Source organism: Pseudopodoces humilis, chromosome 24 (genome assembly GCF_049639895.1).
Source record: "Pseudopodoces humilis isolate 2021_Gansu_Grassland_sample_001 chromosome 24, ASM4963989v1, whole genome shotgun sequence".
NCBI lineage: Eukaryota > Metazoa > Chordata > Aves > Passeriformes > Paridae > Pseudopodoces > Pseudopodoces humilis.
The window spans coordinates 6,836,119-6,861,212 of NC_142223.1; the positions used below are offsets into that span (position 1 = coordinate 6,836,119).

A 25,094-nucleotide genomic window follows, 5' to 3' on the forward strand; every position below is an offset into this window, starting at 1 on the left:
TCCTGTGAAGGATTCTCCATCTACAACACAAAATCCATGCCAAGCTGTTCAACAATTCTGCTTTTTTCAGAACAGAGGGCAGCACACTGATACACCAGATTGAATTTAATTTCTCCCTGCTGGACCCTCAAGCACACAAGTTCCTCAGAGGAGTTCAGTGCACTCCTTGCTCACGAGTGCCCCACACCCAGCCCAGGGCTGGCTCGTGTCCCCAGGCGTGTCACCAGGACACCAGGGACACTTCACCTCGTGCCATCAGCTACTTGGTCACAGAACTGAGCTGGCCCAGGACTTGTCTTGGAACAAGAGGAGGACTTGGCAGCATGAGGTTTGCTGCTGGATTTGATCTTAAATGTCTTTTCCAGCCGTAACAGCTCCATGATTGTCAGATCAGCATCAAAGGAGGAATCCCTGTATTTGTTTTCCTGCTGAACAGATCTTGTCAGGCCAAACACAGCTGGGTCACATCTCACTGCTGGAGAGCACTTTCTTCTCTTCCTGCTTCTGCAGGGGGTAGGAATCTGTAAGCTCTTTGCTTTCCTGAATCTCTACTTTGTTCCTCTTGGCCATGATCCTGTTGATTTCCATGAAGGTTTTATTCTTGGTCTCAGGAACGATGAAGAAGATATAAAGCACGGTGGTGACGCAGATGGCACAGAAGATGAGGAAGCTGTAGGGCCCCAGCCCAGCCTGGGGCAGTGACAGGAGAGAGCAGGGGTCAGGACAACATTCCAGGTGGGATTTACCTGCTCTGGACCTGCTGCACCTTGCACTGGCCATGGAAGAAGCAGCCTCAGTGAGGTGCACACATTTTAAGCTGAACCACTCAAAGCTGGGGTGGTTTTAGATTCTGTCTTCTCAAACTACCAGATCTACTGGAAACTTACTGGGAAACTGAACTCAGCAGCTGCCTTTGCACAGGTTAGAGGCAGGGGCTGCAGCAGTTTATGGTCACTGCTGCTGGGAGCAGTTTGAACAGGGCACCCACATTTCAGAAGCTCAAATTGTCCCCCCCAGGCACATCCTGCAGTGGAGGATGGGGAATTTGCCATCTTTTCCAAGCTCCTGAGCTCAGGATGAGTCCTGGCAATCAAACTGCTTTCTTTCAAAGCCTGTGCAGCAGGCAGGTGTGATGGGAAAGTGCTGAGGAGCATCAGGCTCTAGCCCTTAACACAATCCCACACACAGGTTTTGAGAGCCAGCAAGTGCATTCACAGCTCCTCAAAGCCTGTCTGTAAGAGCAGGGTGAGGAGCTGATTTCCAGCCCAAGCCTTGCCCTGTGCTGGGGTTCTCACCTCCATGTAGAGGAACACCAGCCCCACGGTGAAGTTGCTCAGCCAGTGCACAGAGCCCCCCACCATGAACGCCGCGGGTCGGGACGACTGCAGGAACATCTCCGTGATCATCACAGCGGGAATGGGACCTGCAGGGCAGCCACAGGTGAGGAAATCCCAAAGGCAACCCCCTCACTCTGAATTCCCAGTTACACTGCTCATTTCAGTCCAGACAGTGCTTTCTGACTATCAGCGTTCAGAAGCACCCAGTAAATCAAACAAGGATTCAATTTAAAGATAAAAACCGGGGCAGTTGCACAGGGCATGGCCACACAGAGGTGAAATCCAACCTCCCTGGAGGAGCCCCACAAAGGTTTTGGTTGGAAACTGAGCACGACACCTGGCTTTACCCAGCTTGTGGGGGAGAGTGGGCGGGCTGTGGGCACTCACTGGGTCCGATGGCGTGTCCAATGATGTAGGCAATGACACAGACTATGCTGAGGTAGGACATCCAGGAGACAGTGGTCTGTGAGGATTGGATCACAGGTTAGATGTGGTTCCTGTCTGAACATCCCCAGCACACTGAAGGCACCGTTCACAGTAAGATCTGGAGGCATTTAAAGGCTGTGTCACCCTTCAGTGCCAGACATGTCCATAATTAGACACAGAAACCCCAGCCTGGGTATGATCCTTGCTGGGGGATGCAGCCGGAGCTGTGAACATGCAGTGACATCCTGGGAGGAGCATCCAGGCAAGCAGGATCACAGCTTTTCCTGGCTTTCTTTAAGGTAGATATGCAAGTACAGAGACCTTTCATGCTGTCCCTTCCTCCCCAGGGTGTAGAAGCATCCTCAAAATATTCCAGTGGCCTGTTCCCTGTAAAGTCCAGAATCATGGGTGGGACCACCCGAGCCGTTCCCACGTACCTGGAGGTTGAGGGCCAGAGTTAAGATTGCACAGGAGGCAGAGCACAGCACAAAGCCAGCCAGGAGAAGGATCCTCCTCCCCAGGGATTCCACAATGAAAACCTGGGAGAGACAGGAGAGGGGACAGGGGGAGGCACCAGGGGCACAGCAATTGCTGCAGATGTTTTTGTCCAAGGGACACCACATGCCATCTGTCATAGGAAGCATCTCCCAGTGCAAATAAGGCTCTAGGGGAAGGTTCTTGGGGCGAGATGATCTTTAAGGTCCCTTCCAACCCAAACCATTCTGTGCCTGTAGGATTCCATGAGCACAACCTCATTTCAACAGGGGGAGGCAAGTCAGAACTGAGAGCCCCAGCACAAACTTACAGCAAGCAAAGTCATGACGACGTTGATGGCACCTATGGACACGGTGACGTACTGGATGCTGCTGCTGGGCACTCCTGCTGACTCGAAGATCCTGTCTGCGTAGTAGAACACCTGCAGCAGAACCACAGCTGTGTTCAGAGGCAGAACATGGGAGTCAATCCCCCTTTTGAAATCCTGGCACTGGTGCACACACAGGCCTGAGGTCGCAATTTGTCCTCTTCTGGTGTTTGGATCTGTGCACAAGCACTTTGAAAAGATTCCAGTTACTGACAGGGCAGCTGACCCTGTACCTCGTCCATGGATTTGCTGCCGGTGAGGGCTGGCCCACCCCAGGGTGACACTGGCTGTGTCCTGGGCAAAGGGGCACCCCTGGCTTTCTCTCCTGTGCCAGCGCTGCCCCCATCACCCCCTCTGAAGTTCCAGCCCTCGTTTGTACCCCCGGCCTGCCCCACTCACAGCATTGACCCCCGAGAGCTGCTGGCCTGCCATCATGACGATGATGGAGATGAGCTGCCACCTCAGGCCCCTGAAGGTGAACAGGCTGAGCACAGAGAACTGCCCTTCCTCCTTCTCTGACTGGTCCTCCTGGTACATCTCCTGTATCTCATCATCCACGTCCTCCCGGCCCCTGAGCCTCTGCAGAGCTGGTGGGGAGCACAGGGAGCTGTGAGCCCAGGGGAGTTGAGTTGTGAGCTCAGGGGAGTTGAGTTGTGAGCCCCAGGGGATTTGTTGTGAGCTCAGGGGAGTTGAGAGCTCAGGGGAGTTGTGAGCTCAGGGGAGTTGTGAGCCCCAGGGGAGTTGTTGTGAGCTCAGGGGAGTTGAGAGCCCAGGGGAGTTGTGAGCTCAGGGGAGTTGTGAGCTCAGGGGAGTTGTTGTGAGCCCCAGGGGAGTTGTGAGCTCAGGGGAGTTGTTGTGAGCCCCAGGGGAGTTGTTGTGAGCCCCAGGGGATTTGTTGTGAGCCCAGGGGATTTGTTGTGAGCTCAGGGGAGTTGAGTTGTGAGCCCCAGGGGAGTTGAGAGCCCCGGGTTTACAGAGAGCTGTCCTGCTTCAGAACAAGGCACAGCAGGCTGTGACCCTGGGCAGTGGTGCTGGGCTCTGGGGATCCCCACATGAGCAGCATTCCGAGAATTCCCCCCACCAGCAGCACATCAGTGCAGAATTCCCCCCTCATGCCGTGTCCCACAGCCAGGTCCATCCCAGCCCCCCTCCCCTGCCATGGCAGGATGGGGCCGTACCTCTCCGGGCCTGCTTTTCGTTGCCCTTTTGGATGAGCAGGTACCTGGGGCTCTCGGGGAAGAAGGGCAGTGTCAGGAGCTGGAGCAGGGATGGGATCCCAGTGAGCCCCAGCAGCACAGGCCACCCTGCAGCAAGGCAAGATGTGAGCTGAGAGAAATCCTCCCCCTGTGGAGCCCACGGAGAGGGCCTGAGCCAGAGCTTTACCTTCAGCATTCCCAAGGATGCTGTTGAGACCGAGGATCTGAGCTGCAAGGATGCCAATGGTGATGAAGAGCTGTGGGACCACCCCAATAGCTCCTCTCAGGTTTTTGGGGGCCATTTCTCCAAGGAACATGGGAACCACATTGGAAGCCAGGCCTAGAAGTTAAGAGAATGGTGTTGGACATGCAGCTCAAGCTGCAGCAAGCTGCTGATTCCCCATGGGGAGCAAAAGAGATTCCTGATAAACCACAGGATGTGCAGAAACTTCACCCTCAAACCCTTCTGCTTTGAGTGTCTGGATTATCAGCTGCTGGGCAACAAAGCCTTTTTGGAGTCTGACAGGATTAGCAGGAGCCTCCTTGCCTACAGAGCCAGCAGATGAATGATTTGGGGGTGTCTTGGTTTGAGTGCTCAGTGTTCATCCTCCTAAAAGCAGCTTTCTCCCAGCAGGCTCTGCCAGGAACAGCACAAGACACTCAAAAATCCTGCTGCTTCAGGCTTGGAAACAAACTCCAAGGATGAGAGAGGAACTTTTTCTTCCTCTAAAACGAGAAGAGAAATCAGTCTCCAGACACACTGATGTGAAAGTGGAAGGAAGTGACTCTGTGTTAGCTTTTAAAAATTCCCTGCTCAGTAAGGCTGTGCTGAGAGCTTTGCTGGGCTGGGATGTGTTGCAGGTGCCTTGCTGGAATAGGTATTTATGCTCTAATAAGGACACCAGGGACACAGGTTATTTTTAGGAACATTCTAGGGCTGCCCACAGTGACCCCAGCGAGCTGCCAGCTCCTGTGCTTACGCTGCAAATTCTGGCAGCTCCAAACTCCTGGAGTCAAATGACCACAGGCGACTCTGACATTTCTAGAGGCCCTGGGCTTCAGGAGCCCGGTGTTACAAAGGTGATCAGGCTGATATTTGAAAGCTAAAAGGCCTAAAAGCTACAGAAACAAATTCCACCAGTGCCAGAGGGTGACACTGGGATCCTCCCAGATCCTCTCCAGGCACAACGCCCACAGTTGAGGCCAGGTCAGCCTGAGAAGGACAAGCCAGGGCAGCCAGGCTGGATTTGGTTTTTGATTATAAATAACTGGAAAGAGGGATCACATTTAACAAGACCCTTAGCATTTATTCCAAGCTCCAGTGCTGAGAGCAGCTGCCAGGCTGAAGGGAATCAAAAGCCAAAATAAAACCATTGGACTAAAAAAAAAAACCAAAAATGGAAAATAAGAACCTGGCTTGGGAAAGCAGCTTGATCTGTACATGCAGCAATTGGTGAGCTAAGGCAGGAAATTTGTCTTTGCAAGCTATCCCAGCTCATTAACAAACCAGGGAGTGTGCCAGTCTCACCAGCCCAGAGCCAATTAATTGAGCCTAAAGGATCTCAGGACCTTTCTAGACCTGTCTGTGCTCGGGGTACCCAGCATGGTTCTGCTTGTCCCCTGCTCCTGCAGCTCCAATGAAGCCACTCACACCAGGAGCACACAGATATCCTTGGCTTCCCTCTGTCCCTGCAGGAAATCCAGTGGCTCTGAGCCCTCTGCTCTCCCTTTTAACATTTCTCCTGCAGGAAGAACAGTCAGTTCCAGGGCTGGACTGCTGAGTCTGGCAATGCTTTTGATGGATTATTCTGGTTATGTTGAAAAGGAAAGAAGCAGACTATCTGCTTTAAGTTGTCTGGGAAAGCAGATTATCCTCAGCAGGTTTGCTGGTGGTGGGAGCTGCAGTGCCCAGCAGATGTTTATTGCTGCATTTACAGACACACATCTCCTCCCTGCAGTTTAAATTCCAGTCCCAGGGCTATTATCTCCCAAAGATCTTTAGTACTTCTGCACCGGGCTAAAGCACAGCCTTGTCATGCAGATTCTAAAGTGTGTGCTACCTGTGAAAGCATCTGTTGGGAGAATAAAACACCTTTCCACAGCCAAAGAAATATTTATTGCTCTCCCTTTACCATCCACTTACCAGCAAATATTCCCATGACAACACGGGAAAGGATGATTACTTCAAAGGTTTTTGCCAGCTCTGAGGTTCCCATAAGGATTGCAGCAGCGATGGAAAAGAGGTTATTTATCAGCAAAGTGCCCTTTCTGCAGGGTAACAGGAAAAGAGATGGATTCAGTTGGGCATTTCTGAGCTGCAGAGATCCCCTCTGTGTCACACTATCCAAAACTCACACCATGCCAAACCCTGAGCAAGGAGGAAATGGCAATTCCCACATTTTTCCTGCAGGCAATGAAGGTTTCAGAAAGAAGTGAAGCTTCTCAGGGAACCTGAGCAGCAGAAGCTGGGCCTGATCTGAGATCCCAGGGCTTCCTTTCCTCACCGCCCTGCCTGGCTCAGGGCCCACAGCCCGGCCTTGGCCACACCAGAACCACATCAATTCCTTCAATTTATGGGAGCCAACAGCCTTGGCTGAGCCCAGCAGCTCTCCCTCATCGCCCTGCTTTCCCCCCAAGGTGTGTGTGGGAATTTCAGGCTGCTGAAGGGCTGGGCAAGGCTGAATCACCAGGACATGACTTTTATCTTCTCCCAGAGGGAGGGCAGGACCTCAGCTCCAGCTCTCACTTTACCGGCCGCAGTTGTTGACCATGGGCCACACCATGAGCGAGCCAAAGAGGCCACCCAGAGGGAACATGGACACCGTGAGGGACCAGAGCAGCGTCTGGAAGCCGCTGTCCATGGGTGCTCCAGTCCTGCCCAGGTAGGTCCTGTTGTAAAAGTCTTGCATGTACTGCAGGGAAACACAGAGCACGTTTAGCACAGTGAGTACAATTTCCATGCTGTAAAGGTTAGATAACAACAAATGCCATAAAGCTCTGCCCTAAAACAACTGTCCTGATAATAAAAAATCCGGAATGGGCGAGCTGGGGAATGAATGCAAGAGAGGGATGGAGAAGCCTGGGCTGGAAAACTGTTCCTGCCCTTCAGGAGGTGCCTGGTGCCCAGGGAGGAGGCACCCAGAGCTCAGCTGTCCTGCACAGAGGGGACAAGCCCGTGCCCACAGACACCACGAAGGCCAGGTAATTCCTGGGATGTTACACCTGCCCCTCTCCCAGCTGGGCTCACCCACCGGGGCAGGAGAGTTGATCACAGACACGTTGTAGCCGTACTGGAAGGAAGATCCAAAGGCAGAAACCAGAGCTGCCAGGGCCAGGGGAAGTGTCATTTTCTGCAGGGGGAGAGACAAAAAAACCATGAACACCACCTTGGAAATGGGTCTGGCTTTTAGGCATTTATAACTTTAAGTAAAAACAAAAGAAGTCTCGCTTTCTGCGTTTTTCCTTTCGTTTTGCTGCCTATAACAGCCCAATGGGTTGTTTCCATTACAACTCATTTTGTTCTGCTTGATATGCCCACAGTCATTAGAGCAATTTACTCTGCTTTGCTGGTAGGAACGAATCATTTGGATGATTGATTTTTTTTCAAGTTACCATTCTTAAAACACCACCCAGCAGGGAAAAAGGTTGCACGCAATTATTCTTTCCCAATGTGCAAATTGGACAGTGGAATAATACAGGATACTGGCACGGGAAAGCTTTAAAATGATGGGATTTTTGCATCAAGTGGCAAAATCCCTTTCCTGTTTGTTTTTTCTTCCTCTGTATTTTGGGACAGAGCTATTTATGGATCTGATTGTCCCTGAAGCCAATTAGAACTTATCCAAGCAGCCCACGGAGGGCTTGGCTGAAGGGTTACAGGAGCTGCACTTTGCACTAGAACAGAGGAGGGGAATTGTGGGATCAGCACCCTGTTGTGGGCACACATCCCCCAGCGTCACAAAAATCCAAAAAATCTCGCTTTTCACAAGAGTTTAGCTGCCATGCAGCCCCCAGGCTGTGTTGACAGAGCTGGGTTGTTGGGATTTTTTTTGGCTGGGTTTTTATTCACTAATGCATCTCACTGCTGCTACATAAATAAAGTCATTTTTCATTTTCATCTCATTTGCTGCCACCATCACCAGCCTTAATGGACATAAAGTCTGCGAGGTTTTCTGTCCCAGCACTCAGCTCAGGTCCCACATGAGGGCTCTGGCATCTCCCTAATTGAACATTTGTCCAAATAGCCACTGGAGCTTCTTTCTGTTCCTCAGAATCTTTGGCAGCTCAGCTCCAGGGTCTGCAGAGTTTAAGGTGTTACAGGAGATCAAAATTCAAGTTGATCTCAGCCTAAGGATCAGGAGGAGAATGAGGCTCCCAGGTCTGGGTTTTTTTTGGGAGGAGACTGCTGCCATTCTCTCATTGGTGATGAAAAGCATCTGCCTTGCTCTCAAAAACCAAATTCCAGGAGTTCAGAAGAGCCACTGGTGTTAATTATTGACATCCAGCACTCTCAGGGAAACCGCTGGCATTGCCCAGCAGTGCCTTGTGCAAGGCTCCCAAACACTGCTGTGAAAGGAGCCCCATCCAGCCTAACACTGATGGGAAAGTAGGAGAGAAAATACAGGGGGAGAGTCACACAGAAGGGAAAGTCACACAGAAGGGAAAGTCACACAGAAGGGAAAGTCACACAGGAGTTCTGGGCTGGGAGAGCTGCAGACAACCACGGGACTCAGCACAACGCTGTGCCACAGACAGACACAAACTGGGCTCGGGAATAGAAACATCTCAGCCCAAAAGATCTCAACTCTTCCTCCCTTTTACAGGTACCCACAGACCCCCAGGGCTGACTCTGGATCCCCGTGGGATACTCAAGCTGGAGGCAGGCAGCCAAAACACTCACTCCCTTGGCACCTTCACTGCCCTCGGAGCTCTCCTGCTTCCCTCCTTTCAGCTTCATGTTGGTGTGTGAATCACTGATGCTGAGAGCAGCTTCTTCCAGCCCAGGCAGCCACGGGGGATGGAAATGTCCTGCACAGAAAAGCCCCTCTGTGAGTTCCAAACACATCCAGTCACCCCCGGGCTCTGTCAGCGCTGTGGCCGATCATCCCCATCCTCTGCCTGGCTCTCCCGTGGCTCCCATTCAGTTTTCTTTCAGCTCTTGCCAGTGTCAGATGTTCTTTTAGCACACCCTCAACCAGAGGTGCTGCCCAGTGCCAGGGGGCACGGGCTCATCTCCCCATTGAGAAGGGGCAGACCTTTCAGCAAAGCTGGTGAAATGAGCCAGTTCCCCCGGTACCTGCATGGACAAGGAGAGAGCCAGGAGCTGCAGCTGGGGCTGCTACAGCTGGAGGTGTTGCCCAGCAACTGTGGCATCAGGGAACACGGGGAGCAGCCCTGGCAACACAGAGGGTGTTTGCCCTGAGCCCCAGCCAGCCCCTGCAGCCACGAACCGCACAGATCCGCCCTGGGCCAAAAAACCCACTCCTCCTGGTCCTACCTGGCAGCTGGCTCAGGCACTCCTGCAGTCCTCAGAGCTTATCCTCCTCCCAGAGCTGTGGCTGTGTCTCTCCCAGAGCAGCCGAGTTCCCTCTCCCCTCCATGCAAGGGGGACACACGTGCTGTGGCTCTTTTAACCTCCTCTGTTATGGGACTGCTTTAAGAGCCCTGGTTAATCATCCACTACTACTGTGGATGAGTTTATCAGAGAAATGCAAAGTTCACAGGCATCCCCAGCAGCCAGAGAAACCAGAAGAAACCTCCTGTTTTATTGGTCTGTTTTCATCAGCCAGCCCAGAAAAAAAGGCATCTCTTGAGCAACACCTCTTTCCCACATGTCCTGCACACGTTCCCTGGCTGGCTGCAGCGTCGCCTCCTCCACGTGAAAGCAGCATGCCCCAAAGCAGGAAGAAGAGCAGAGCCCTGCTGATCTCAGTGTGGTGGAATTTAGTCCCCAGACTCCTTGGGATCTCTCTTTTATTGGATTTATTTTCTGTGAACAGCCTGAAGGATGCTTGACAGGGAGCCACAGCTACCGAGCCCCCTCAGCAGCTTGTGTTGTCCTCACCTTCACGGATCTTAAGCCAAGAGGGAAAATTCTGCCCCACAGTTGGGGAATCTGCAAAGGGGACAAATTTCCGTAATGGAATTCCAGTCCTTTAAAGGCAGCATCACCCTCTGGGAGCTCTTAGCAGAATGACAGCTGCCCTGACACTCACTAAATACAGGGAAGGAGAATTCTCTATCGTGGTCTTCAAACCCTGTTCCTGAACTCCTGCATTTTGGGAAGGAATTGCACATTCAGGCAAGGATAATCCAATATTCTGGGCCCCTAAGCTACTGTGGGACTTTAGGTGAAACAAAGATTTAAGAAATAAATGATCTGCCTGAAAATAAATCATACACAGCCCCTGCTTTAGCAGCTGTACAAACGGCAGGCAGTCAGACAAAGAGAGTGTGACAGTGTGACCCCAACAATGGGAAAGGGCTGGATCCACAGGGACTGTGCAGGGAACAGTGTGACAGTGTGACAGTGTGACAGTCTGATCCCAGCAATGGGAAAGGGCTGGAGATCCACAAGGACTCTACAGGGAACAGCAGCAGAGCTCTGGAACCAAGAACCAGGTGAGATCCTGGTTTTGCTGCACAAATGCAAAGCTGGGCACCGTCCTGGTAAAGAAACAGAACTTTATTTTGTAAAAGTCGGAGAAAATACTTTAAAAACAAGCAAGTGAGGAGCTTTGAAGGAGGCAAAACATTATCTCCAAATGGCACACAAAGCCCCAGCCCCTCGCCAGGGTGACCCAGCGCTCCCAAGGCACAGAAAGCACCGGAGCTCAGAGCCCTGCCCTGTGCTGGCAGGGCTGTCCCTGCTGGGGACACATCCCGGTGTCCCTGAGCACCGAGGAGCCTGCAGAGCCCCCAGTCCCTCAGGAGAACCCCCAAGGTGCCACCACAAAGCCCACGGTGCCCCCCTGGACACCAAGGAGGAGGGGTGAACACCCAGGGGCACCATCCATCACCAGCACCAAACAATCCCTGCTGTCCTGTGGGGGTGAGGAGCAGGAGCCAGCCCAGGACAGTCCTTGCAGCAGCTCCTGAAGCTTTCCTGCCCCTCGGGCATCGTTCACCTCAGAACTCACCAAGCACGGCCTCGCCAGGCACAAAAACAAGACCCCAAGGAGTTTGAATGTTTGCAGTGCAGGGCGAGGGAAGGAGGGGAGCTGAGCTGGAGCTGGGCTGAGCAGAGTGTCCCAGAGCATCCCAGCACTGATGCTGAGCAGTGTGAGGAGTGTGAGGAGCAGGATCTGTCCAGGCTCAGCTCTCCAGAGCCGCTTTCCCCGGGCTGCAGCTCCCTCTGTGGGACTGTGGCACCATCCCTCACCTGCAGCAAGCCTGCAGCTACAAATGCATCCCTGGCACGTCCCTCCAAAAGCATTTCTCAGAGCTCTGCAATGGAAAAAGGCAAACTGAGAACATGGAGTCTGGTTTAATTACTTTTGGTGGTGTTTTTTTTCTGCTGTTTTGTTTTCCCTTAGGCCAAGTTGGTGACAATTTTACTTTCTCTCTTCAGGACTGGCTCCAAAAAAACTGAACACAGCATGATACTGAGTCTCATAAAATTAAAATATATCTATCCTACCTTTGTGCAAGAAGTTTAACACAGCTCCTCTTTCCAAGCCTTGTGGGATTCACAAGAGGTTGAGCTACCAAGGTTGTTATTTAGCTTTCAGAAGTTTTAAAAAGCCTTTTGAAAGGAGGAAAAATCCTCTTGAAGTCATCTCTGGCACAGATAAGATGCTTCCAACTACCTTTCAAAGACTGGGGAGGCTGAAGAGCAGAGCCATTCGCAGCCCCATGAAATGGGCTCAGAGCTCCTGAGGACTCCCCGTGTTTACACAGCCTGTGCACATTTGGCTTTAAATATACTAATAGAATTATAAAGTGAATGCCAAGCTTCAGGAGAGAACAGGACTCATCTCTGCCCACAGTCCCCGAGGACTCTGTGCCATGGAATGGTGCTGCCTGCTGTAAACACAACTGCAAGGAGCCAAAAAGCAGCTTTGGAACAGCTGGGGGCTCGGAGCAGCTGCCCTTCCTCCCCAGACAGCTCACGAGGCTCCTGTTCCCCTTGCAAAAACCTCTTCTACAAATTAAAAATGGCAACTGATGACAAATTGAAAGTCCTTTGTTTTTCTGGGCTGTGTGGTGCGGGAGAAGGAGAAACAGGTTTATGGGGGGAGGTTTGCTCAGAGCCCTGCCATTCCCAGCAGCCTGGGAACCTCCAGGATCCTGATCCAGACAGGCATCCTGCCTGCTGCCCCAGCCCTCTGACTGAGCAGGACCTGCAGGGGACTACAGCAGTGTCCCTTCATAGAGGGTGTTGTGCTCTGCCTGAAGAGACAGCTCACCCCAGTGCATCCCAGCACATCCCAGCACATCCCAGCTCACCCCAGTGCATCCCAGCACATCCCAGCTCATCCCAGCTCACCCCAGTGCATCCCAGCACATCCCAGTGCATCCCAGCACATCCCAGCTCACCCCAGTGCATCCCAGCACATCCCAGCTCATCCCAGCTCACCCCAGTGCATCCCAGCACATCCCAGCTCACCCCAGCTCATCCCAACTCACCCCAGCTCATCCCAACTCATCCTAACACATCCCAGCACATCCCAGCTCACCCCAGCACATCCCAGCTCACCCCAGTGCATCCCAGCTCATCCCAGCTCACCCCAGTGCATCCCAGCACATCCCAGCTCACCCCAGCACATCCCAGCTCATCCCAGCCCACCCCAGTGCATCCCAGCACATCCCAGCTCATCCCAGCTCACCCCAGTGCATCCCAGCACATCCCAGCACATCCCAGCTCATCCCAGTGCATCCCAGCTCACCCCAGTGCATCCCAGCACATCCCAGCTCATCCCAGCTCACCCCAGTGCATCCCAGCTCACCCCAGTGCATCCCAGCACATCCCAGCTCATCCCAGCTCACCCCAGTGCATCCCAGCTCACCCCAGTGCATCCCAGCACATCCCAGCTCATCCCAGCTCACCCCAGTGCATCCCAGCTCACCCCAGTGCATCCCAGCTCACCCCAGTGCATCCCAGCACATCCCAGCACATCCCAGCTCATCCCAGCTCATCCCAGTGCATCCCAGCTCACCCCAGTGCATCCCAGCACATCCCAGCTCATCCCAGCTCACCCCAGTGCATCCCAGCACATCCCAGCTCACCCCAGTGCATCCCAGCACATCCCAGCACATCCCAGCTCACCCCAGTGCATCCCAGCACATCCCAGCTCACCCCAGTGCATCCCAGCACATCCCAGCTCACCCCAGTGCATCCCAGCACATCCCAGCACATCCCAGCTCATCCCAGCTCACCCCAGTGCATCCCAGCCCACCCCAGTGCATCCCAGCTCATCCCAGCTCATCCCAGTGCATCCCAGCACATCCCAGCTCATCCCAGCTCATCCCAGCTCATCCCAGTGCATCCCAGTGCATCCCAGCTCATCCCAGCTCATCCCAGTGCATCCCAGTGCATCCCAGCACATCCCAGCTCATCCCAGCACATCCCAGCTCATCCCAGCTCACCCCAGTGCATCCCAGCACATCCCAGCTCATCCCAGCCCACCCCAGTGCATCCCAGTGCATCCCAGCACATCCCAGCTCATCCCAGCACATCCCAGTGCATCCCAGCTCATCCCAGCTCACCCCAGTGCATCCCAGCCCACCCCAGTGCATCCCAGTGCATCCCAGCTCACCCCAGTGCATCCCAGCTCCTCCCAGCGCATCCCAGCTCATCCCAGCACATCCCATCTCATCCTAACACACCCCAGCACATCCCAGCTCACCCCAGTGCATCCCAGCACATCCCAGCACATCCCAGCACATCCCAGCTCACCCCAGCACATCCCAGCTCATCCCAGCTCATCCCAGCTCATCCTAACACACCCCAGCACATCCCAGCACACCCCAGTGCATCCCAGCACATCCCAGCACATCCCAGCTCATCCCAGCTCATCCCAGCTCATCCCAGCTCATCCCAGCTCATCCCAGCTCATCCTAACACATCCCAGCTCACCCCAGCACATCCCAGCTCCTCCCAGCTCCTCCCAGCACATCCCAGCACCTCCCAGCACATCCCAGCTCCTCCCAGCACAGCTGCTCTGGGTTTCCCCTCCTTCAGCTGCTCTCTGGCACACAGAGCTGCATCGCTGCTCCACAGACACAAACCCACACAGCCCCACGGGCTCTGCCCTGGGTGAACTTTGACACCCCCAGAAATTCTGCAGCTCATGAGGTGCTCACACAACCAGACCAGTGCAGGGACATCAGTGCCCGGTGTTGCACTTGGAATGAGGAGCTTTTGGCCAAGTTTTGCTCCCAGACACTTCCTAGGCAAGCTTGGGTGAATTGAATCACTTCAGGGCAGCAGGGGCTGCATCCCCTCGTGGGCAAAACCTGGGGCAGCAAACATCTGATCCGTGCAGTGACCAAATGTGTGCGCACGTGGCATTTCACACTGAAAAGAGCCTCCAATTCCTCTTCAGTTCTGGCTGCTGTCCTGCTCCTGTGGGCCAGCCAGCCCTGCAGCCCAGTTCCTCCTTTCACAGCCTCGAGGAACAGCTCAGGGGAAGGGAGCAGAGCAGTTCTATAAATGGTTTGGGGCTGCAGAGTCAGACAGGGAACCCCAGAGCAGCAGCAGAACCCCGCTGGCACTGCTCCCACCCCTCCCTCAGTGCACAGGGCAGGAGCAAAGGCTCACGCTGGAGTTTTACCAAGAGAGGAATCAGCAGCAGCCGGGGCAGCTCAGGTGCTGGAGAGCAGCGGCTTCGTCTGCTCGGGGCGGGGCACGTCCTTGTCCTTGTCGTTGTCCTTGTCCCTGTCCTTGTCCCTGTCCTTGTGGGGCTGCCAGGAGCCGTGGGACCCCCGGGCAGGCCAGGCCAGCTGGTGACAGTGAGCGCAGCACAGGAGGGACCGCAGCCGGGCGCGGACCGCCCGTGTGCACAGCACGAACAGGATGCAGTTGGCTCCTCCTTGGAACGTGTTCCCGATCCCCTGCAAGGCAGGCGAGGAATCACCGGGGCTGCTCCCACAGACACCCCCAGAGAAGGGCACACACCGAGTCACAGCAGCTGCTGGACTGAGACACCGCCTTGGAGAACAAGGAATTCAGAAAAATGAGCTTTTTCCCCCAAAAAGCACCCAGGGAGCTGCTGCTGGCGCTGGTGTGGGCAGGACAGGCTGAGCCCTGCCGGGATCTGACACCCAGAGCTCCCCTCGGAGCTGTTTTCCCTGGAGCAGCGGGGCCCGTCCATCCCTGCCAGCGCAGCTTTCCTCTGCAGCCACTAGATGCTGCTGGAACTGCTCCTGCTGCACTTCTGGCAGTGCTGCATTTCTGTCATTGCTGCACTTCTGCACTGCTGCACCTCTGGCACTGCTGCATTTCTGGCACTGCTGTCCCCGCTGTCCCCGGCAGGGCTGTCCCCGCTGTCCCCGCTGTCCCAGGCAGGGCTGTCCCTGCTGTCCCCGCTGTCCCCGGCAGGGCTGTCCCCGCTGTCCCCGCTGTCCCTCAGGCCGCAGGGGTCCCTGCCCAGCCCATGGTGCCGATCCCGCTCTGGGCAGCCCCGGGCGCTCCTCCGGCGTTTCCCAGGACTCACGTGCAGGACAACCAGGAGCGAGTTCTGCACGGCGGGGGAGCCGCAGAGGGTCAGGATGAAGCGCACGGTGCTCCAGATGCGGAGGAAGATGAAGATGACGGGGATGAGGATCAGCTTCGTGTCGGCGATGCTGGCGCGGGGCCGCAGGGCCGGGGTCCCCGGGAGGATGGGGCGGTACTCGGAGAGCGCAGCGCGCTGCTCGGGGAGGATGGAGAGGGCTCAGGGCCGGCCCCGGGGCTTCTCCCGCAGCGAGAGGAGCCCCTGGGACCCGAGGGGACAGAGGAGAGCCCCTGGGACCCGAGGGGGACAGAGGAGAGCCCCTGGGACCCGAGGGGGACAGAGGAGAGCCCCTGGGACCCGAGGGGGACAGAGGAGAGCCCCTGGGACCCGAGGGGACAGAGGAGAGCCCCTGGGACCCGAGGGGACAGAGGAGAGCCCCTGGGACCCGAGGGGGACAGAGGAGAGCCCCTGGGACCCGAGGGGGACAGAGGAGAGCCCCTGGGACCCGAGGGGACAGAGGAGAGCCCCTGGGACCCGAGGGGACAGAGGAGAGCCCCTGGGACCCGAGGGGACAGAGGAGAGCCACCACCCGCCACCTCCGCCTTTGCACAGCCCAGCGCTGCTGCGGGGACAGGCGGGCACAGCGCGGGAGGCTCCGGGGGCTGCGGAACCGCAGAGACAGAACCGACACACCCCACAGCTCCGGCCGTGTCCCCAGAGCCGGCAGGGACAGCGACAGGGACACGGGCAGGGACACAGGGACAGGGACACGGGCAGGGACACAGGGACAGGGACACAGGGACAGGGACACAGGGACAGGGACACAGGGACAGCAGCACAGACAGGGACACAGGCAGGGACAGGGGCACAGGCACCGGCAGGCCAGGTCAGGTTTGCAGAGCTCACGCTGCAATCTCTGCCCATGGCTGGGACAGCGTGTCCTGCACGCCTGGTGATGCTGACAGGCACCTGCAGACCTTCCCTTCCCTTCCCGCACCTTCCCTTCCCGCACCTTCCCTTCCCGCACCTTCCCTTCCCTTCCCGCACCTTCCCTTCCCTTCCCTTCCCGCACCTTCCCGCACCTTCCCTTCCCTTCCCGCACCTTCCCTTCCCGCACCTTCCCTTCCCGCACCTTCCCTTCCCGCACCTTCCCGCACCTTCCCTTCCCGCACCTTCCCGCACCTTCCCTTCCCGCACCTTCCCGCACCTTCCCTTCCCGCTGGAAAGTGCCTCGTTATTCCAGATCATCTGCAGGACCTTGCCCTGAGCAGGGCTGTGTTTATCCCCACCACCGCCACAGCTGCAGCACGAGCAGAGGCAGAAAGTTCCAGAAGGAAATAACCCACACGTGGGGCTCCTTTCCCTAACACAGCTCAGAGAGAAGAGCAATCTCTGCATGCAGCTCCTCCTGCCACTCTCATCTGGACTTGTCTGTTATGCAAATGCTGTCCAAATGGATTCTGTGTGTTCACAAGGAACAGCAACCACCGAAGCTCTGAATCCCAAACCCCTGCTCGGACAGGGAATCTCCTGTGTGGTGCCCAAAGCCATCCCGTGCCGGGATTCCCAAACGGAGCTGTGAGCTGCCAGTACAGAATAACATCCATAAACACAAACTGGCATCGGAGACACTAAAAGGAATGAGGTTGGAGAATTCCAATCTTGGTACAAGTGGAACTGCAGAAAACTGATTAAAGCTGAGTTTGTCCTTCACATTCCGTTTCAGTTCTGACTGTAGCATTTCCCTCACGAACATCCCACAAGCCCTGCTCCTTTTCAAAGGGCTTTTACATTCTGCTTGTGCTAATGGATCGGGGCACTGCCTCTCCCGGGGCTGGGGACATTTCAGAGCCGTGGAGCATCCCCTGCCTGTGCAGCTGCTGAGCAATGAGAAACGCAGAGCGCGGGGGATGGAACCACCCAGCAAATACTCACTGCTCTGTTAATGTGCTTCCTGATGAGGATGTAGAGCACTGGCAGGGTCACATAGGCCAGGATCTCCCACACCTTCCCCGTCAGCAGCATCCACAGGAGCCGATCCTCGGCGTCCAGGTCCACCCAGCACCAGCCCACAGAAACGTTGGAGGCGTCGTAGCCGATCTTCTTCAGAGCCACAGCGGCCACCGTGATGGCCAGGGGGACACCCCAGCTGGGGGGACACAGAGAATGAGGTTAAGGCAAGAACATCCTCAGCTGAGCCCCCCACACCTCAGGAGATGGGTGGCAGAGCCAGGGGATCTCCCCCAGGCAGGAACCCAGCGTTTATCCCGGAGCAGCAGCACTGCTGAACCGGCTGAGGGGAAGTGACCCAAAGGCGTTGGGCACTGAACGACCCAGGACTGCAAATCCACCTCCCAGGGACCCACTGTGGGAATGTGGAGCCCAGCCCTGAGGGCAGAGGTCAGGGACGTGCTGCACTCTGAGCTGCCCTGAGAATCAGCCCTTTTGATATGGTTTTCATAATTTCTAACCATTTTCCCAGGAGTAACTATAAACACAGGAGTTTATCCGTTCCATTAAAGATATGCCTTGTGATGAACATCTCTCACAGCCAGTGTGGTTGGGAAGGTGGTGACCTGACTATCCAATCCCTGGTCGTGGTCAGAAACCTATAAATACTGAAAGAACAAATAAACTGTTCTTCTTTCACCACACCTCGAGCTGGGTCTGTGTGAATCATTTGGTGTCTGACAGTGACAGGGCTGCACAGCTCAGGGTGCAGCCAGGGCAGCAGGACCCAGCCCACCTCCTGCCCTTCTCCCATTCCCTCCTGGACACCGAGAGGTTGAGGATTTGACAAGGCCAGGGCATTGTAAAATGGGTTTTTCCTGCAGGACCCAGCCAGCTGATGCTGAGCTTTCAGAGCACAAGCAGCCAAGTTCCACCTCCTGATTCCAAAGTGAAACTCGGCACACAAAGAAATCCACACCTTCGTTCTATCAGTGCCTTGTTTGTTTGTTTGCTTTCTTTGCTTTTAAGTGGAGGTGTAGTCAATATTTTGGGAGCAAAAATACAATTTCTGAAGGACAAAGAGCCAGGAAAAAGTACTGGTAGTACCAGCAAAAAGCTGAGAAAGAAAAGAGGAGCCACATTCACATAACTTGGACCTGTGGCTTTGGCTTCTCACTTGACAGCAGAGGCAAATACAGGGAAGCATTTAGAAGAAAAATAACTGTGGTGACACACCGAATTAAATCACTCAGCAGCTTGGGCTGCCCACAAGAAACCATGAGGAAGAACAGAAAAATCCCAGCAGCCCAAACAAAAATGACAGCAGCAGAGTGCCCTGCATGCAGCTGAATGTGTCACCTGCCCTCCCACAGCCACCCCAGAGACAGGGACAGGGGCTCAGACAGCTGCCAGCACAACCCTCCTGCCCTCCCCAGCACACAGAAAACAAATCCACAAGTGTCCTGCTCTCAAACAGCCTTCACTGACAGCCTGGAGCAGCTCCAGGAGCATGGAAAGGATCTTGCCCCCAAAATTCAGAGACACCAGACTAGGTAGGCAAAACTTTATCTGAAACTCCATAGCCCAATCAGAGACAGTCCCATGATATTGGATTTCAAAAATACCCCATTACCTACTCTTAAATAATGTCTGGATTCACCTACTAGCAAAAGAAACAAATATAAATACAGGGCTGTAAAAAACTTGAGAGTCAACTCTTCAGAGTTGAGAACATTTTGTTTCAGGGCTCAGCTCAGAACAAGCAGTGCTAATCCAAGGCAGTGGTGTTATTTAAGGACAGCTGTGCTGCAGGGAGCCCTCCCCACTCTGTTATCAGAGCAGACTTCTAAAAACATCCCAAACGTCACCACCACCAAGAAAGTTTCCACACAATCCAGGAGTCACTTTGGTAAACCTGGTGAATTCTCAGAAAGAACTGCAAATGCAAAGACATTCCACTCTCAGCACCCCTGGGAGAGCTGAGCACTAAGGGAAAGCATTCAAGAGAAATTAACTTCCTTAGAAAAACCATTTTAAGGCACAAAGGCACCAACAAAAAGGAAGTGAATTAAGAAACTAATTTGCCTAAATAACCATCTCATCATCGAGCTGAAAGAGAATTAAGATAAAGGCAGGTCAAATGACTGTGTGTGGATGTCAGACAGGACAGTGTGAGTACAGACACAGAGAGACCACAGGAGGAAATAACTCACCACTAAGAAAGGGACTTAAAAACCTTCAGGAGATAACTGGTGAAAGGGAGAGAGTGGAAGAAAAGTGCAGCATTAACGGGAAGTGAATTAGCACTGGAATGGCATTCTGGGATCAGATGGATATTTACCACCAACACCAAGCAAAGGGATTACCAACAAAATGAAATTAGGAAGGACCTAGGAAGGAATCAGACATTTCTGTGAATTTCAGCTCCATCTCAGCAGGCTGGAAAGGAGAACTGAGACTGGTGCTTTGGTTCTTCTTCAGAGCTCCTAAGTGACAGATTCAGGAGGGCTGCCAAGTGCCAGTGCTGAACCAGGGGAGAGGAGGAACTGCAGATCAGGACTCAGCACCCCAGGTGTGTGTAAGGACTGCAATAAAAAGGATCTAGGATAACAGAGAAGCAGAAATATTCCTCTGAGCCCCAAAGAACCCTTGTGTCAGCTGGGCCTCTCCAAAGCACACCTGGATGCAAACAGTGAGAGAAGGGAAGATGATTCCTCCTTCCTGTAAAAAGGCTGGAAATCCAGCCTGTAAGACAGACACAACAATACTCATTCCTCCAATACAGCTCTTGATAACCCGTGAATAAAAAAATCATCCAACCCAGAGGATCTTTGCAGTCACACCAAACAAAGCAGGGTGAGGACCTTCAGCTCCAGCAGTGTTCAGCTTGAGCTGCCCTGGTTTTCTGGGGTCAGAGTTCTGGATAAGCACATTTTGATTTCTGCTGCACAGCTGCTGTTCCCCCTGGGGCTCTCACAAGCAGGGGATTTGCTGTCACCTGCCTGCACAGGTTGGACAAGGAGGAGCCAGCAGGGCTGCACACAGCTCCTTCTGGGGACAGCAATTTCTGCTCTGCAAGGACGGGAAAATCGGGCTCCTGGATATCCCAGCCAGCTCCAGGAAGGAGCAGTGAGCACACATTGTAACCAGAACTCCAAATCTGGCCCAGTTCAATTGATTGAACCCACGATTGAATTGAATTGATTGAAGTGATTGATTGAATTGATTGAACTGATTGAACATGGCTGAACCCAGCTCAACCATGCAGGAGGCAGCCCATGAAGCAGTGAGGTGAACAGAGCAGCAGTGCATGAAAGGACCCAGGCACTCCATGGACATGAATATTTATGCATGGTTCTAAATGTATATATATACATTTATATATAAAATATAATATATTTTAATATATAACATATATTTTAATATATAAGCATGCATATTTTATAGATTTTTTAAAAAATAAAGTATATTTATGGTTATAACATCTGCACAGCCTAATCATGAAATGAAAACCCTTCAAATGTCAGCAATTGGTACCAAAAGCCAAGCAGGAAACAATTCCAGGGTGGGTTCTGTCTGTCTGGGCCATTCCTCACCCCGAGTTTGGACCAGCTCCTCTCACAACAAAGGGGATGTTTCCCCCCACCGATACCTGAGCCTTGGAAATTCAGAAGCAGAGAGGCAGCCTGCTCTCTTGCACACTGGATGCCACAACTCACGTGTTCCAGCTAGCCAAGAGTTTCCAGAGCTGCTTCTTTTCAAAGCTCCTCTGAGCTCAACAAGTTTCAAAGCAAAGCAGAGGCTGCAGCTCTCCAGGCTGGAACTGGTGGATGTGTTACCACAGGAATCCCTGGCACAAACCCGTCTGACGGGTTTCATCCACCGGGACACCCTGATTTCCCTCAGGAAAATTCCGGATACCGACTCCCAACATGTATTTAGTCAGCTCCATCTCCAAGCATTATGTCCAGAGATTAATTTCTCAGGTAACTACAGAAGTGCAGGGAAGGAAAGCAGGGTGATGTGTCACGAGGGGATGGGCAGAGAACACGTCCTCACTTGTTTCCTCTGGCTTTTCAGACAGATCATAAAGCAGAAGCAGCTTTAAACTGGCCCTGCACAGAACAGGAGGCATTTACAAAGCAGAACCTGCTCACAGGTGCTCTACAGCCTTTAAAAAGAGCAAATGGTGCTGATGAATACCAAGATGGGATTTCATTTTTATTGTAAAGAACTGAAAATAAACCCAACAAATTGAGCCAGAAGCAGCTCAGTTTGAGCATCTCTCCCTCTGTGCCAAGGGTTGGAGCAATCTCCCAGGATTTTTACAGTTTTTAGAGGGAGCACAGATTGCAGCCAGAGCTGTTTCAGTGACTCTGTTTCTCTCCTCTCCTGGTAGCTGACAAGGCTGAGGAGCATTAAACCAGCTGGAGAAACTGAAGTACAGGAAAAGCCACACAGGCAATTAGCAGTTGGGAAAATTACAAATAGGCCAGATTTGCCTGAGTGCTTTGATGTGCCTGGTGGAACCAGAATGGCCACGAAGGAGTCAGGCTGGGTTTTTATCTCCATTAAGCAACATGTTCTTTACCAGCACCCTGGCCTCACCACAGCTCTGAGTACAACTCTATTTACTTGAGATGAAATAACATAAATACTCCTCCAGTGCATCTTCTCTCAGCAATTCCAGCAGGTAGGGCAGGAACTGGAGTTCTCAAAGTGTCTCTGGCCCATCCTCACCTGGACTCAGCTCTACTGCAATCATCTGCCAAACAATGCTGTTTGAAACTAAAAGGTAACAAATATTGGACTAAGAAACCAAAGAAAATTCTCTACTTGTCCTGAGGGCTTTTTTTCCCCCCTTTTAAACCAGATCACTCCTCTTATAATTTATTGCAAAAGCTTGGCAACACAGGGGACTAAAGGATCACTGTTTTCTCGGCGTGGACACAGCACATGATTCCACAAGCTCCAATTGCATAATGAAAGCTTTTACTAAACATGATGTGGAAAATCAGTGCCCTAAATAGCAGTAACAGACATAAAGGTACACTGTGGTCTGGTTTGTCATGCTTTCAATCAAACACGCCAAAACAACCCTCAGAGCGCTTCTGCAGCAGTTTCATCACTCGTGGACAGCGCTCTCCTGTGTGGAATTACAGGATGCTGCCTGGCCAGAGGGGCAGGATCCACAGACCAGGCTGGCAGGGGAAGCTGGGGACCCGTGGGAACAGATCCCAAACACTTGGGCAGCAGCAGGCAGGTGCCACAGACACAAGGTTTGTTATTCTAGAACATCAGAGCAGACTGGAGGAAAAGCAGAAGCCAGGATTTCCAGTCATTAGAACTTGTCAGAGATTTTTCTAAGCGACCTTGAACAAGAAACCTTTAACTTTTCCACGTCTCCGACTCTTCACTCGGGAAGGGAATGGGGGAACAAGCAGGGTCGTTAAAAGACAACAAAATTCCGTTTACAAGGAATTAGAGGGGAAGGAGGAGGAAAGCACAGAGACTCGAGCGAGGCTCCACGGGGAGGGCTGGGGGTGCCCGGGGGTCCCGGCAGCTCTCAGCACCCACCTCACGGCGTGGAAGCACCAGAGCAAAGCCTCGCCCGCGGGCGAGCCCCTGACGATGCTCAGGTACAGGTAGAGGGCGATGGCCATGGTCCAGAAGAAGGAGCTGGTGTTGGCGAAGGTGGACAGGGCGCCCTGCAGGACGCAGTCCCACGAGGTGCGCTCGAAGTCCCGCAGCACCCCGTAGAAGTAGGACAGGGCCGAGAGCAGGTCAGCCAGGGACAGCTGCAGCAGCAGCTGCCGGGGCCGGGTCCGCAGCTCCGGCCAGCGAGCCTGGGTGCAGAGCAGCAGCACAGACCCCGCACAGGACAGACAGCAGGACACCAGCACCGCCCCGCGCTCCGCCAGCCGCAACCGAGTGGGGGGCAGCGGGGACGGCATGGCCGGGGACAGCGGGGGAGAGGGGACAGGGGGACAGAGGGGACAGCGGGGGAGAGGGGACAGGGGGACAGGGGAGAGAGGGGACAGGGGACAGAGGGGACAGCGGGGGAGAGGGGACAGGGGGACAGGAGAGAGAGGGGACAGGGGACAGAGGGGACAGCGGGGGAGAGGGGACAGGGGGACAGGGGAGAGAGGGGACAGGGGGACAGGGGACAGGGGAGAGAGGGGACAGGGGGACAGCGCGGGGGAGAGGGGACAGTGGGACAGCGGGGGAGAGGGGACAGGGGGACAGGGGGGACAGGGGAGAGAGGGGAGAGGGGACGGGGGGGACAGCGGGACAGAGGGGACAGGGGAGAGAGGGACAGAGGGGAGAGGGGAGATAGCGGGAGGAGAGAGAGGACAGGGGGGACAGAGGGGATAGAGGGGGGACAGAGAGGACGGGGGGACAGCGGGGGGAGAAGGGACAGCGAGGACAGAGGGGACAGAGGGGAGAGGGGGGATAGCGGGAGGAGAGAGAGGACAGGGGGGACAGAGGGAATAGCGAGGACAGAGGGGACAGAGGGAGGACAGAGGGGACAGCGAGATGGAGACAGGGGACAGCGAGAGGACAGCGCGATGCAGCCCCGCGGGACGGGCGCGCACTGTCCGGAGTGACCGTCCGGCTCTGTCCGGAGTGTCCCGAGTGTCCGCAGTCCCTGTCACAGTGTCCCGAGTGGCCGCAGTCCCTGTCACAGTGTCCCGAGTGGCCGCAGTCCCTGTCACAGTGTCCGGAGTGGCCGCAGTCCCTGTCACAGTGTCCGGAGTGGCCGCAGTCCCTGTCACAGTGGCCGCAGTGGCCGCAGTCCCTGTCACAGTGGCCGCAGTGGCCGCAGTCCCTGTCACAGTGGCCGCAGTGGCCGCAGTCCCTGTCACAGTGTCCCGAGTGGCCGCAGTCGCTGTCACAGTGGCCGCAGTGGCCGCAGTCCCTGTCACAGTGTCCCGAGTGGCCGCAGTCCCTGTCACAGTGTCCCGAGTGGCCGCAGTCCCTGTCACAGTGTCCGGAGTGGCCGCAGTCCCTGTCACAGTGTCCGCAGTGGCCGCAGTCGCTGCCCGAGCCCGGCACGGCCGGGGAGCGGAGCAGCAGCCGCAGGAGCAGCCCCGGGAGCGCCGGGCCCGGCCCGCCCCCGCCGTCATGAGAGGCTGGGCCGGGCAGAGCCGAGGGATCCCCGGGACTGGGACAGGGACTGGGATCGGGACAGGGACCGGGATCGGGACCGGCACCGGGACAGGGACTGAGATCGGGACAGGAACCGGGATCGGGACCGGCACCGGGACAGGGACTGGGATCGGCATCGGAACCGGGATCGGGACAGGAACCGGGACCGGGACAGGAACCGGGATCGGGACAGGGACCGGGATCGGGACCGGCACCGGGACAGGGACTGGGATCGGCATCGGCATCGGAACCGGGATCGGGACAGGAACCGGGATCGGGACAGGAACCGGGACCGGGACAGGAACCGGGATCGGGACAGGAACCGGGACCGGGACAGGAACCGGGATCGGGAGCCGCTCCCACCGCGGCCCCGCAGCCCAGAAAACCCTTTTCTGGATTTTGTTCTTTCAATCAAAAATCCCGCCCAGGCCGCCGAGAGCAGCGGGACAGGAGGGGGCGAGACGGGAATAAACTCCTGGGTTGCTGTGGAATCCTTTCCTTTCACCACCTCCATCCC

At 54.8% G+C, this 25,094-nt stretch overlaps 2 protein-coding genes across 6 annotated transcripts; both read right to left on the reverse strand.

Annotated features, from left to right (window-relative positions):
• Positions 1-90: 90 nt before the first annotated feature.
• LOC102102709 (solute carrier family 2, facilitated glucose transporter member 5) lies at positions 91-11,240 on the reverse strand. 3 transcript variants are annotated; one of them, XM_005530449.3, is made up of 14 exons: positions 11,203-11,240; positions 9,319-9,936; positions 8,722-8,849; positions 7,073-7,171; positions 6,573-6,733; positions 5,965-6,089; positions 4,009-4,161; positions 3,804-3,929; positions 3,025-3,212; positions 2,569-2,679; positions 2,201-2,302; positions 1,725-1,800; positions 1,296-1,423; positions 91-690 (listed from the first exon to the last, which is right to left on the reverse strand). In XM_005530449.3, the coding sequence occupies exons 3-14, from the start codon at positions 8,776-8,778 to the stop codon at positions 463-465; spliced, it is 1,554 nt and encodes a 517-aa protein (XP_005530506.2). In that variant the 5' UTR covers positions 8,779-8,849; positions 9,319-9,936; positions 11,203-11,240; the 3' UTR covers positions 91-462. The 3 variants fall into 3 exon arrangements, with proteins under 3 accessions (XP_005530506.2, XP_014114645.2, XP_014114646.2); XM_014259170.2 differs by lacking the exon at positions 11,203-11,240 and having other exon boundaries at positions 6,568-6,733; positions 8,733-8,849; XM_014259171.2 differs by lacking the exons at positions 9,319-9,936; positions 11,203-11,240 and having other exon boundaries at positions 8,733-8,852.
• Positions 10,494-23,434, reverse strand: GPR157 (G protein-coupled receptor 157). Of its 3 annotated transcripts, XM_014259172.2 has the most exons (6): positions 23,006-23,434; positions 22,169-22,216; positions 17,414-17,627; positions 15,479-15,673; positions 14,597-14,876; positions 10,494-11,267 (listed from the first exon to the last, which is right to left on the reverse strand). In XM_014259172.2, exons 1-5 carry the CDS (start codon positions 23,380-23,382, stop codon positions 14,628-14,630), a joined length of 1,083 nt encoding a protein of 360 aa, XP_014114647.2. In that variant the 5' UTR covers positions 23,383-23,434; the 3' UTR covers positions 10,494-11,267; positions 14,597-14,627. The 3 variants fall into 3 exon arrangements, with proteins under 3 accessions (XP_014114647.2, XP_005530507.2, XP_014114648.2); XM_005530450.3 differs by lacking the exon at positions 22,169-22,216 and having other exon boundaries at positions 23,006-23,432; XM_014259173.2 differs by lacking the exons at positions 22,169-22,216; positions 23,006-23,434 and adding an exon at positions 21,081-22,159.
• Positions 23,435-25,094: the final 1,660 nt, after the last annotated feature.

Excerpts from the sequence above, each read along its gene's own strand:
- LOC102102709 (XM_005530449.3), bottom strand. The coding sequence starts at position 8,778 with ATGAAGCTGAAAGGAGGGAAGCAGGAGAGCTCCGAGGGCAGTGAAGGT. Across the intron at positions 2,680-3,024 it reads AGCTCTCGGGGGTCAATGCT|GTGTTCTACTACGCAGACAG; the intron begins GTGAGTGGGGCA and ends GTTCTGCTGCAG. Across the intron at positions 1,424-1,724 it reads TGGACACGCCATCGGACCCA|GTCCCATTCCCGCTGTGATG; the intron begins GTGAGTGCCCAC and ends GCTGCCCTGCAG.
- GPR157 (XM_014259172.2), bottom strand. The coding sequence starts at position 23,382 with ATGCCGTCCCCGCTGCCCCCCACTCGGTTGCGGCTGGCGGAGCGCGGG. Across the intron at positions 17,628-22,168 it reads TGCAGTAGAGCTGAGTCCAG|CTGGGGTGTCCCCCTGGCCA; the intron begins GTGAGGATGGGC and ends GTGTCCCCCCAG. Across the intron at positions 14,877-15,478 it reads CGCTCCTGGTTGTCCTGCAC|GGGATCGGGAACACGTTCCA; the intron begins GTGAGTCCTGGG and ends CCTGCCTTGCAG.